The sequence below is a fragment of the Coregonus clupeaformis genome, chromosome 21, assembly GCF_020615455.1.
Source record: "Coregonus clupeaformis isolate EN_2021a chromosome 21, ASM2061545v1, whole genome shotgun sequence".
NCBI lineage: Eukaryota > Metazoa > Chordata > Actinopteri > Salmoniformes > Salmonidae > Coregonus > Coregonus clupeaformis.
Window position 1 is genome coordinate 13,649,994 of NC_059212.1, and position 14,049 is coordinate 13,664,042.

The following is a 14,049-nucleotide window of genomic DNA, read 5'->3' on the forward strand; positions in this document are numbered from 1 at the left end:
GTCATTTAGAATCACTACTAACTATCATTACCTGCGAATGTGAATGTTATGAATGTCTATACAAAGAAACTCAAATCAGATATAATATGTTATGCACAGTTGTTGATAATAGTGCACACTGTTCCAAGTGCAAATATATTTTTGGACTTTGGCCCCATCATTGAGAACCAACAACTATTTATTTGGGCGTCCATGACGATTCACCGACTGGCACACTGATGTGGACATTTTGGAATAGCCATTGTTGGTGGATGCTGATACCAGGCTGGCACACCAGTGTGTTTTGAACTAAACATTCCAATTGATTGCATCACACACAGCTGCCCACTCAGTTCTTTTGTTTAGAATTTCAGAATAGAACACTGAAATAATGGAAATAACTGACACCAGTCATTTCAAACAAAGCCTATACTCATCAAAGGGTTAAGCTCTTTGTAAGCTGGACTCATGGATGCTGCATCCATATTTGCAGAGGCAAATTCAGTTGAGACCAAGTCAGTTAATAATCAACCTCATCCCAGGCAGCCTATATAGTTTCCCAGTTCTGTGTCCTGTGGCGTCTTTTCAAGCGAAGAGGGGACTCAAGTGGCCGGCTGGCCAGCTCACTATCAACACGAGACGGTCTAAAGACAGAAACAAACATCATGAAGCTAACGCTAACCTTTCTGTTCGTCCTTGTGGCTTCTTGGCCCCTGGTCCTCTGCACCAAGGAGGAGCCCATGTCCGAAGACCCTCCCCTCCTTCAGGTTCCCGCCGTCGAAGCCCGCTCCCGCTTCGCCGCTCTTGACGACGTGCGTCTCCTGGCCAACGGTCTCCTCCAGCTCGGCCACAGCCTCAGGGACTTCGTCCACAAGACCAAGGGCCAGATCAATGACATCTTCCAGAAACTCAACATCTTTGACCACTCTTTCAACCAGCTCTCTGTGCTGGCCAGCGAGATCAAGGAGGAAGAGGAGGAGTTGAAGAAGACCACGGTGGTGCTCAAGGCCAACAACGAGGAGATCAAAAGCCTGTCGCTGGAGATCAACTCCAAGGTGGAGAGCATACTGCAGGAGCGTAGCCAGCTTCAGAGCAAGGTGGGCGGGCTGGAGGAGAAATTGAGCAGCCTGTCTCAGGGCCTGGTGCCCACCGATCAGCTGGCTGAGATCAGCGCACTGAAGGTGAGTCACCCCAAACTGACCTTAACCCATGGGGGAAATGCTGTTTTGAGTTGAGCATGGGGTTAAAGCTGATTGACATTCTCACAAAACTCACAAAATATCCATGTAGAATATTGATATGGAAACCAAGGGAAAGTTTATGGGGAAGTTTTACAAGATTTTCAGACACTTCAACAAACCTCAAGAAGATAAATAGATTAAAGTCACCTTAGGTTCTTTTACATAGTGATTAGCCTACTCCATTTCCTTGAAGAGTAACAGCACAATACTACCAGATAGACATATTGTGCCCTATGATAAATAGTAATGTCTGGAGAAATTACCCGGTCCCATCATGTGTCCCTCAGGATGTGATCCACACCCAGGAGAGGAGCATCACTGAGCTGCTGAAGGCTGTGAGAGAGCAGAGTGGCCAGCTTGACCACCAGAGGAGCAAGATGAAGACTCTGGAGGAGAAGGTAGTTACTGCTATTGTACAACAATTGATCTAGCTTGAGCCTTACAGTCTTCCAATCATGACAGCAGGCAAATGACTACATTTTTATAGTACAACACTATTCCTTTGCATTTTTAGCTCACCTATAACCCTTCCATGCAAGAGACCATTGAGAAACCATCTGACAACTTCCAGTCTGTCACGCCGGCCCTCACTGGGTATCTGACCAACACCTCTGCCAATGGCAGCTTAGACATGACAGGTAAGGTGGCTTAAAAGAGTCATGATCATTTGTTAATTTGTACTCCCTTTAGCTGATACTTTGGCAATTTTAGGGGCCCTCCAAAACACAAGGTCCACACAAAACACAATGTTTGAGGGACAACAGGGTTGTTCAGTCACTGCCGAGTGCTGCTGATTGACTGTGTGAGTGGTTATGCCACAGATCTCCCATCAGACTGCTGTGAGCTATTTACCAGAGGCGAGAGAGCCAGTGGAGTGTACGCCATCAAACCTAACCAATCCGAGCCCTTCATGGTCTACTGCGACATGGATAAAGGTAAGACAGACAATGAGTTGCGCCAATGCAGATCCGTTACTGGACTGAAACATTGTGTACTAATGTATATTTATTGATTTGGGTTCAAGTACTTCCTCTTTCCTTTCTGCAGATGGAGGGGCTACTATAATCCAGAGAAGGAAGGATGGGTCTGTGAATTTCGATCAGAATTGGGAGAAGTATGAAAACGGATTTGGAGACTTTCAAGGTGAGTGATCGAATTGTGAGGTGCAATGTGTATTTTCTCATGGCCAGTGCACCAGACCAGAGTACTCAATTATTAAAGCACTGATGCTGTCATCACCTCACGTGCCTGGGTGTGTGTGTACAACTTCAGCACTGAGCCTTATGGATTTGTCTGTGTTACAGGGGAGTTCTGGCTGGGTCTGAAGAAGGTCCACTCCCTGGCTAGTCAAGGTGACTCTTTTCTGAACATCCAACTGGAGGACTGGAAACAGGGCAAACGCGTCATCGAATACAACTTCTCTCTGGATGGACCAGAGGCCCACTATACTATCCACCTCTCACAGGCATCCGGAAATCTGCCTGATGCAATGAGCAACCACACCGGTATGAAGTTCTCCACCAAGGACCGGGACAATGACAACCTTGAAGACTCACACTGCGCTTACACCTACACAGGTACAGTAGTGGGGACTGGGGAGGACGACATTTTATGGATGCATGGTTTATCGTAAGGCTCAAGTACAGGGTTTGTTCTGAATAAAAGTATTTATTGAAAGATTTGTATCTAATTTATGAAGCATACGATTTAATGGATCATTAGATTGAATGGAGTCTGCTGTTTTTCACACCAGCATCAAGTTGAACTAATCTTACGGGCTTTTGCAGGTGGCTGGTGGTTCAACGCTTGTGGAGACACCAATCTGAATGGGAGATACATCCACGTGAGACCCAAGGGACGGTTCGAGCGTAGGAGGGGAATCCATTGGAAGCCCACCAGAGGGGCCTCCTATTCCCTGCGATGCACCCAGATCTCTATTCGCTCCACCCCCACCGCTACCGCCACCTCAACCTCCTCAGAAACGGGCAACTTCCGCTGAGAACAAACACAAGACATATGGACAGAAACAAGACCTTGACCAACCTTTGGCAAAGATACATGTGACTGACAGTCCCTGACAACAAGGCCTTAAGGAGATTTAGGAGATTTGGGAGGCCAGTTTAGTCAGGTTTCTTCTGTCGACTGCACAGTGGGACCAAGTTCATTAAATAGGACTCTGAATCTATATCTCTAAGTCACTGTTTGTCTTATAACTAGTCTAAAAAGTATTGATTCTCCTCTTCAGCATTAAAGGCTTTGGGACACAAGGAACCAAATGAATTGTCAAAAAATGTTACACTCAGTTTAGCGTAATTGATCGATAACATCCTCCTATTGTTACATGCATTGGAGGAATCCTATAGAGTTCTTGTTTAAGCAACTGTATTTCACACGGTAAACTATGAATTAATGGTGGGCGGTATTCATACATGAGATCTGCACACAAACCTCGCAAATATGCTAAACGTACATCATTCTTTCACGTCAATGGGAGACTTGCACGAAAATGTGTGTTAAACGTGCAGATCTTAAGTCTGAATACAACCAGGTATGAAGTGGTGAGGAATTGGATGGACAGCACACAGGCATCACCAGGATCTTAGTCACATTGACTCTCAGCACATCTGTACTGTAAATACTGTATTTTTGTTACTTATCACATTTTTACAGTTCTGGAAAATAAATCATATTTATGACACTACTGGTGTGGTTCTGGATAATTACCCTCAAAAGACTACAACAATATTTCGACTGCAACAAAATAATTTGATTTCTAATTAGCTACTTAGCAAAAACATGGTTATCCAGTTGAAAGATTGAAATGTCTATATGCCCTTCTATAGCCGTTAGTAGCTATACCTGTAAATATACAGTACCCTAAAACCCCTCTCTATTCAAGCTTTCCACAGTGTATTATTATTATTCAATTAAAATGGACTTATCAGAGGCTATGGGAGGGATGGGAGTATCATGATTGGCAGAATAAGTTTAGCCTAGGTACCAGTCTATTTGGCTAACATTCCTCTCCTTGTACTTCGTGTCATGTTTCGCTATGGCACAGAGTACCAGGAGTGGAATGTTAGCTAAACAGACTGGTGCCCAGGCTAGAACAAGTTGGCCCCTTTATGTAAACAGAGGGATGGCCTTCAGTGAGTGTATGACAACATAGTGAGTGTCTGACAGGTACCTTTGATCTTCCCCTGTAGACACTGTTCAGCCTTGACCTGAAAAATATCCGATATCTCACCGGCCTCTGATGAAATCAGGCCTACAATTGATATTTTCTTACCAAGCTAATGAGTGGACACAATGTGACAGCAGAGGACTACAGCACTAGTAGTTTTTCCCAAAATAGTGCACCTGGTCAGCTTTCAACTGGAAATATTGTTTTGTCTAACTGGAGGGTCACAAGAAAAGTTGAAAGACTTTAGGTAGGTCACAACCCCATAATGTTGGGGATGCTGCACTAGCAAAACAACATCCTACATTAGTATGAGGCAGGATTGCATTCTACTCTCAGAGAAGAAGTTGACCCTTCACACTGGTCTGGGATAGTATTACCACCACATCTCAAGCATCAACAAGTAAATGAAAATCAAAACTGACCCTGAATCAGTGCTTAGGGCATCTCTTACTAGAGACAACATCCTCCTCTCAACCATCATTGTCAGCATAGCTGCAGAGCCTAAACTACATGGCACTCCCACCTACTGCCTGGAAGGACCACACAGGGTCTGCTGCAGCCCTGACAGTGATCCCCCAGCACATGTGCAAACTAAGGAGCGTCTTTAGTTACCATCGGCCTCTGCACACACATTAGACCGCCTGGTTATTTTTGGACCCATAACTACCCTCTACCCGCCTGTGAAATACTGGGAGTGGCTAAGATTCTTCCCTCCCGTTACCCCTGTACACCATTTTAACTGTCAGGGGATCACATCTACACAACAGGTTACCCCTCTTGTTTTATGTTTTGTTTTTGTAGCACATTGAAACAATGGATGATAGTCTACTGGATAAGAGCGTCTGCTAAATGACTAAAATGTAAATGTAAATGTACTGCAAGTTCTGACTCTACCCACAGCCCCTTACCCAGACCAGGTAGTGGTGGTCTGAGAAAGAAGGTGTTCGTCTTCCTGTCCAAAAGGAACTACCTTCAGAACTTCGTCCAGAATATATATTCCTCCATCGATCTGCTAGACCGCCAGGGGTCCACAATGGTAGTTGGGGGAGATGGACGCTACTTCAATCAAACCTGCCATCAAGGTCATTGTTCAGATGGCAGCTGCGAACGGGGTCAGTGTTATCTGTCACTGTAACCTGTCATTATGTGGGCGACTGTGTATCAGTGTCACCTTTTCCAAATCACTGGTTGGTGGTGTTACCTATTTTATACACGTGGCCTATCCAGGGCATGCAAACATTAGCAATGGATTAAAGGAGTCTGAAAATATGCCAGGAGGAAGTGATCGAATTAACAGCTGGTTGTTTTATATCTTTGAATCACATACCGTTTTAAGAAAGACTGTCTATATATGCCACGTTTATTACAATTGTTGAATACTTATTCTAAGTTGGTCTGGAAAGCAAACTTTCTTAACTGAGGACTCACTGTCTTCAAATATTGTCCCAGTGCCAGCACTAATGTGGCCCCCGAGGTGCTGGGTCATAAATTAGAGAACCTTGGATGCTTTTGCAGATGGGGGGATGTTTAGGGGGATTAAAATGAAGTTACACATGATGACACCTGCACCTAATGTGTTTCTATGGCCACTCTAAGTATAACCACCAGCAACCATAGCTTATGGACTTCTCATGTTAAAATCCAGAAGTAAATATGGAATCAAATGAAATCTACAGTGGGGGAAAAAAGTATTTAGTCAGCCACCAATTGTGAAAGTTCTCCCACTTAAAAAGATGAGAGAGGCCTGTAATTTTCATCATAGGTACACGTCAACTATGACATACAAATTGAGATATTTTTTTCCAGAAAATCACATTGTAGGATTTTTAATGAATTTATTTGCAAATTATGGTGGAAAATAAGTATTTGGTCACCTACAAACAAGCAAGATTTCTGGCTCTCACAGACCTGTAACTTCTTCTTTAAGAGGCTCCTCTGTCCTTCACTCGTTACCTGTATTAATGGCACCTGTTTGAACTTGTTATCAGTATAAAAGACACCTGTCCACAACCTCAAACAGTCACACTCCAAACTCCACTATGGCCAAGACCAAAGAGCTGTCAAAGGACACCAGAAACAAAATTGTAGACCTGCACCAGGCTGGGAAGACTGAATCTGCAATAGGTAAGCAGCTTGGTTTGAAGAAATCAACTGTGGGAGCAATTATTAGGAAATGGAAGACATACAAGACCACTGATAATCTCCCTCGATCTGGGGCTCCACGCAAGATCTCACCCCGTGGGGTTAAAATGATCACAAGAACGGTGAGCAAAAATCCCAGAACCACACGGGGGGACCTAGTGAATGACCTGCAGAGAGCTGGGACCAAAGTAACAAAGCCTACCATCAGTAACACACTACGCCGCCAGGGACTCAAATCCTGCAGTGCCAGACGTGTCCCCCTGCTTAAGTCAGTACATGTCCAGGCCCGTCTGAAGTTTGCTAGAGTGCATTTGGATGATCCAGAAGAGGATTGGGAGAATGTCATATGGTCAGATGAAACCAAAATATAACTTTTTGGTAAAAACTCAACTCGTCGTGTTTGGAGGACAAAGAATGCTGAGTTGCATCCAAAGAACACCATACCTACTGTGAAACATGGGGGTGGAAACATCATGCTTTGGGGCTGTTTTTCTGCAAAGGGACCAGGACGACTGATCCGTGTAAAGGAAAGAATTAATGGGGCCATGTATCGTGAGATTTTGAGTGAAAACCTCCTTCCATCAGCAAGGGCATTGAAGATGAAACGTGGCTGGGTCTTTCAGCATGACAATGATCCCAAACACACCGCCCGGGCAACGAAGGAGTGGCTTCGTAAGAAGCATTTCAAGGTCCTGGAGTGGCCTAGCCAGTCTCCAGATCTCAACCCCATAGAAAATCTTTGGAGGGAGTTGAAAGTCTGTGTTGCCCAGCGACAGCCCCAAAACATCACTGCTCTAGAGGAGATCTACATGGAGAAATGGGCCAAAATACCAGCAACAGTGTGTGAAAACCTTGTGAAGACTTACAGAAAACGTTTGACCTGTGTCATTGCCAACAAAGGGTATATAACAAAGTATTGAGAAACTTTTGTTATTGACCAAATACTTATTTTCCACCATAATTTGAAAATAAATTCATTAAAAATCCTACAATGTGATTTTCTGGATTTTCTTTTCTCATTTTGTCTGTCATAGTTGACGTGTACCTATGATGAAAATTACAGGCCTCTCTCATCTTTTTAAGTGGGAGAACTTGCACAATTGGTGGCTGACTAAATACTTTTTTCCCCACTGTATACCATCCACGTGAGGCTTTCAGTCATAAAACGTGTTCAACTCCAAGCCATAGTGGCTTGTTTAAAAAGAACTGCTAAAGTGTGTAACCACAACAGACACGCTAACCTGAAAGTCAACTTTACAACACCCCTGCCAAAACACACACCTGACCTGTGTCATCTTGGCAGGTTGGCCGGCTCGTGATTGGTCATCATGGGATCATGTCCACGCCAGCGGTTTCCAGAAAGTACAAGGCCATCGGCGGTATCGTCCTCACAGCCAGTCACAACCCTGGGGGACCCGAAGGAGACTTTGGCATCAAGTTCAACACTGCTAATGCAGGTACTGTAACTGGAGAACAGGGAACAGGAGGAAAGGGTGTTAGCCAAGAGTGTTATAAGATGAGGTAGAGACATTTCACAAGTATCATGCTCAGTGATGCAGATTTTTGACACATTTTATACAATTTCAGTCTATATTAACAATTGAAAAGACTAGAGCAGCACAATTAAGATCAACACAAATGAGTGCCCTTGTGTAACACAAGACATGTGTATTCAGTGGATACTACACTATTAAGTCTTGCTTCTGTTTGACCCAATCCAGGCCCAGCCCAGGAGGCGATCACCAACAAAATCTTCCAGATCAGCAGAACCATAGAGGAGTATGCCATCTGCCCAGAACTCCGGGTAGACTTGGCTACCCTGAGCAAACAGATGTTTGACCTGGAGAACTAGTTCAAACCCTTCACAGGTGAGCACAAACACATCGCTCATAACCTGACAGGAGAACTGGAGAAGTAAACTAGTACTGAATGTTTGGTTCCTTGTTGGCTCTTTTAGAGAAGGCAATAGAGAAAACTCACATAATTCAATAAAACCTGCACTATAAAAAACATGACAGTCCAAGTTTGCAGTGCAAGATCAATGTGACTTTTTAACAGCACAGGTTCTGGTTTGACTTAATCTGACCACTGAACACTGCTCCTATTTTTATTCTTTGAACTGTTTCCCTACTTTGTTTACTGAGATGTACAACTGAAGGGATTCTTTGTCTCGCCACAATGGAGATAGTGGACTCGGTAGAGTCAGTAGAGTCTTCTGCCAACATGCTGAGGAACATCTTTGACTTTGCACTGAAGGAGCTGCTGTCTGGGGAGAACCACATCAAGATCCGGCTAGATGCCATGCATGGAGGTTGGTAATCTAACGTGCCAGACTTCACAGCTACGACGCGACGTGTAGTTGGAGTATATGCAGTATTCAGAGACACACTCGCCTGGTTCTGCAAGATTAGGAGGTAAGAAGAAGGCTGCTCTATTCAGATGTACATTACAGCAAAACCTATACTATAGTTATGCTGTTTTCACGAGTGCAGATGTTGGTATATAGCTTAGGTTTCATATAATCTCACACAGTGCCACAGTAAAGATGAGCAGAGCACGATTTGTGAGAGCAGAAGCCCAGTCGAGAATTCAGCTGTTGTATCTCATTATCTGTTACATGATCCAGTCTTTCAGGAGAGAGGGGTTACAGAAACTGTCTGCTACAGAGGGGATGAGGTTTCTAAACTCAAGCTGTTCCTAACCTTTTCCAGGAGCTCCCCTGTGATAACACTGAAACCAAAGGCGGGACCCCCCTTCGCACAGGAAAGCCGGTGTCCTTAGACTGCCAAATTGCAGAAGATCTTGACATGAATGGAATTTTAACAAGGTTCCACGTTCATGCCTACTCCCTCTCTCCAATAAGAAGTTCATGCCTTTGAGCAATCAGTCAGTCAACCCAAGGATGTGGCCATGTTGAACTGACTTCAAAGCTTCTGAAAATGAAGGATCAAAGTTATAATGATGACGAGTAATTGGATACTCTGGTATCTAAAATGTGGGCTAACAGGTGCACTTGGCAAATGTTTTCACGGGACTGGGGTCAGGGTCAAAATCGTTAAATAATCCATTAAGAAAAAGGATACTCTTTCAATAAATATTTCCTTCCATTTCTCAATAATCTCTATCATTATGGTTTCCCAAATGTCTGCATTACAGTGTCAATCTATCACTATTTAACTCTCAAATTCTTTGCCATGTCTTCGCCATAACCACCATAACCCACTTACAGAATCCCATACCTTGACCCTGATCCTCTACTCTGTCAAAGATTGAGATTTCCCTAATTCTAGTCTCTTTCAACAGCCACACTATAAATCAGGCACTTGTCTAATTCAAATTCTCTATTTCTCTAATCCTGTCTCTTGGACCCCATGGCACATCAAACTGTTCATTATTAAACTAGACTCTATCCCTCTTTCCATCCCTCCCTCCCTCCTCTCTCTCTGTACCTTCTCAGTGATGGGTCCCTATGTTAAGGGGATACTGTGTGAGGAGCTGGGCTCCCCTGCAGACTCCGCCATTAACTGTGTCCTCCTGCAAGACTTTGGGGGGCAGCACCCTGACCCCAACCTCACCTACGCAGCGGACCTGGTTGAGACCATGAGGGGTGGCCAGTACGATTTTGGAGCTGCCTTTGATGGTGACCGTGTGCGTGCTAAATCAACCAATAATTTTACTGTCTTCATAATAATGATAATCATTTGAAGTAATCATCTTACATTTGTGAATTTCTCATTTATATATATTTTTTAACTAGAACCCCCCCAAAAGAAATATCAGTAATTTAACAGGCAATGCTGACACAACTGCAAATCTACTGAGAAACCTCATCCAAGACAATTAAGGAAATAATAAATAGTCAAGCATCCCAGACAGACTGAAGACTACTATCACAACTTTAGGGTTATGGGTTGGATGCTTTGAATTGTATTTAGATAAATCACCCTGCTGCTAAACCCTCTCTCTTGTCGCCTGACCTCTAACCCCTGCCTGGTTTCCTAGGACCGTAACATGATCCTTGGTAAGCATGGCTTTTTCGTCAACCCCTCGGACTCGGTGGCTGTCATCGCTGCCAATGTCTTCAGCATCCCTTACTTCCAGCACACAGGGGTGAGAGGCTACGCCCGCAGCATGCCCACCAGCACTGCCCTGGACAAGTAAGGTCTCAGCCTGGCATTATCCAATGAGAAAATGAGCCATTGACCATTACTGCATTTCATCCTGTCTCAATGAACGAATGATAATGAACTTGAATATTGAATGATGTGTGCAGAATGATCATAAACTGTAATCATATATGATAACCAAAACAACAAAATGACTATATCCCCCATTTCTCTGTATTTCGTAGTGTGGCCATTTTCACTGACTTTCTCAGGGAGATGTAGTGAGGCAGGCAAGTGCTCAAGTCTGAGTGAAACCTTGAGTTGTATAACATGCTGAAAATCAAATCAAGCTGAAAAAGAGACATTATGAAATGAAAGAAAGTGGCAGAAAGTGGCAGTGTGATTCTCTTTTACACAATGACAGAGGGGTTGGCCTCAGAAAGATGAAACACATGAGCAATGTAGCCAAAGCTTCTCATCTTCTAATCTTCTGCTGTGCTGCCTTGGGCAGGTATGACTATGAGGAAGTCGACCTGGAAGCAGCCGTTCAGATGATGGAGGATCTGGAGCTGATGATGCTGGAGAAGGCCTTTATGGGCCAGAGGTTCGCTGTGGGGGAGAAGCTCTACCAGGTGGAGAAGGCAGACAACTTTGAATACACTGATCCCATAGACGGGTGCATCTGCAGAAACCAAGTGAAGAATGGAGGCGGCTATTTCGGCGTGGACGCAGAATTGGTCCTGCATGTCACTTTGGACTAATAGGATATATGAATAATAGCAACTTCCTTAGCTACTGTAGGAGTCCTTAATCTTAATCTCCTCGCTCTCTGAGGATAATATTCACAGATGGCTCCCGGATCATCTACAGGCTCAGTGGAACAGGGAGTATGGACGCAACAGTTCAGGTCTATATTGACAGCTATGAGAAAGACCCTGACAAGATCTTCCAAGACCCACAGGTAAGTCTTACACCAGGCAAAATATGATTCAGAGATTAGATCTCACTGACCAAACTGTGGTGTTTCTAAGAATATCATAATGCGCATGTAGCTACATACTAAGTGTATAACCTATGTCTGCAAAATTATTTAAATACAAAAATATTGATATGCCTGTTCTGTCTTCAAAGTGTGATTTAAGATTAAGCATTTTCTGTAATACTATCTATAACTACTGTACAATAAATAGGTCGTTTTAGGTACACTACAGCAAGTGAAGTTGGGAAGTATGTAGCCTAGGCTTATTTGTTGGCTGTCTGGCTCCATCCAAAGCAGTTCTTCCCGCCAAATTGGCCGACATCATGTTGCTTGACAACAGCTTCGAAACATTACATCACCTTGCTCCCTTGTTCCCTTGTAAAGAATGTGTTCAAGTGTGTGTGTAGCTCCAATGCAATATTTTATAATGGAAAGCATGCATTTTTTGTATGAAATATTGCCACATACTGTTGTCAAGTTGTGTAGCAACTGTTGCTGCGAAAACAATACCTCAAACTGCAGACAGCAGATCTAATAGTGAGTTTTTCTAAATTTGTTTACAGCCATGTTTTATGTATCCATCAGATCTTCAGATATTAGGTCATCCTACCTGTGTGTGCTTGTAAAAATGTTTTCACAGAAACAAGAGGCAAAGCCAGTGAGTGACAACCTGAGTGAATGGGAGGCTAAAGGGAGGGACTGAAGGACACCTTGTGGGAAGGTGTGATATGGCCATGGAGTGTTCAGAGCATCCCCAAAAAGTATATTGTTGATGATGATGATGATGATGATGATGATGATGATGATCAGCTACTGATGATGATGATTATATATGGTGTCTACATTTAGGACTTGTCTGAACTACCAAAATAAATGTAGTTTTAGAATCTTTCTGTTCTATAAGGTGTTGTAATTTAGTGAGGCTTACAATTCTGTCCCCCCAACTGTTAAGTTCAACACCATCCCATTCCACACCAATGGTGAGTTGCCAGCAATATTTATTGCCATAATAGTGTCATAAAAAGGAAATGGTTTCCCTGTTTGTTTTGGTTGAAATGGACAAGGACACAGGTAGGCCATGTATCCCCTGCCTGGACAGCGAGTGGAACCCCGGCATCGCAATTAGCAGCATTCTACTCAGCATCCAGGTAATACAGTACTGCACATTTTTAAATACAATAAAGTCACCAGATAGCTAGGGTTGGAAATTTGCAGGATAATATTCATTTCCTTACAGTGTTTTTGTCTGCATATTTAATCAATAAAACTGCAGTTAGTTACATTTTGCTAGTGCAATTCCACTAGTGTTTCTCTTGCAAATCACTTCTGGTGCCTTGAGAAAAGTCAGCCTCCGCAGATTTGTCTGTCCCTAATAACATGTAGAAGTTTTTACTAACAGCAGTAAGTATATAAAAAGCACTTCTATTTACAGTGTTCATAGAACTATAGTATCCACTCTGATGTGGCGCAGTGGTCTAAGGCACTGCATCGCAGTGCTAGCTGTGCCACTAGAGATCCTGGTTCGAATCCAGGCTCTGTCGTAGCCGGCCGCGACCGGGAGACCCATGGGGCGGCGCACAATTGGTCCAGGGTAGGGGAGGGAATGGCCGGCAGGGATGTAGCTCAGTTGGTAGAGCATGGCGTTTGCAACGCCAGGGTTGTGGGTTCGATTCCCACGTGGGGCCAATTATTTAAAATAATGTATGCACTCACTAACTGTAAGTCGCTCTGGATAAGAGCGTCTGCTAAATGACTAAAATGTAATGTAAATGATGTTGGTCTCCTCTCCTATGTCCCCTCCAAACCATGCTGTCCAACCCAGTCCTGGCTGGAGCGGTGAACCCAGAGGCTGCTGACATGCTCTGATCCAGCCCCTCTGCATAGTGCTGGACTGTCAGGGCCAGCTGGGAGCTGGAGAGTGAGTTAGCACCACAGTATCAGGATTACAAATGAAAAATATTGGTTACATTGGGCTACGTTCCAGCGAAGCTAATGCTATCATTAGTATCATCTTTAATAATACCTTAAGACACAAACTGGCGGCAACATGTTTTATTTATTTTATAAATGCTTATTTATTGGTTAGAGAGAAACATTGGGGCTTAAACCCCAGAACTGCTCCCATCAGAAAGCTGACCCACTGGGCACAGACATCAATTCAACATCTATTCTACGTTGGTTCAATGTAATTTAATTGAAACATAGGGAAGAGCGGGAAGCCACTAAAAGTATTGTAGTTATAAGCAGGGGTTGGAAGCAAAATTATTTCCAATCGTTTCAGTCTGAACAGAACCATTACTTTTTTGGTTCCGTTCCACCGTTCCGACCAGAGTTTTCAAGAGCTAGACCAGAGCTAGCTAGCTAGCTAGCTAACAACCTTGTGTGTGCAGAGCGGCACAAAAATAAAAACACGTCTTA

At 43.7% G+C, this 14,049-nt stretch overlaps 1 protein-coding gene and 1 pseudogene across 1 annotated transcript; both read left to right on the forward strand.

The window, feature by feature from the left end:
- The first annotated feature begins 542 nt into the window (after positions 1-542).
- LOC121534950 (angiopoietin-related protein 3) lies at positions 543-3,918 on the forward strand. Its single transcript, XM_041841584.2, has 7 exons — positions 543-1,160; positions 1,508-1,618; positions 1,735-1,858; positions 2,042-2,155; positions 2,268-2,363; positions 2,525-2,797; positions 3,008-3,918. Exons 1-7 carry the CDS (start codon positions 645-647, stop codon positions 3,217-3,219), a joined length of 1,446 nt encoding a protein of 481 aa, XP_041697518.1. The 5' UTR covers positions 543-644; the 3' UTR covers positions 3,220-3,918.
- Positions 3,919-4,272: 354 nt separating this feature from the next.
- Positions 4,273-12,484, forward strand: LOC121534773 (annotated as a pseudogene).
- The last annotated feature ends 1,565 nt before the right edge of the window (positions 12,485-14,049 follow it).

What these genes read in the sequence shown, in the direction of transcription:
- LOC121534950 (XM_041841584.2), top strand. Translation starts at nt 645, where the DNA reads ATGAAGCTAACGCTAACCTTTCTGTTCGTCCTTGTGGCTTCTTGGCCC. An exon ending in TGGCAGCTTAGACATGACAG is followed by an intron (nt 1,859 to 2,041) that starts GTAAGGTGGCTT and finishes GTTATGCCACAG; the next exon opens with ATCTCCCATCAGACTGCTGT. An exon ending in CTACTGCGACATGGATAAAG is followed by an intron (nt 2,156 to 2,267) that starts GTAAGACAGACA and finishes TCCTTTCTGCAG; the next exon opens with ATGGAGGGGCTACTATAATC.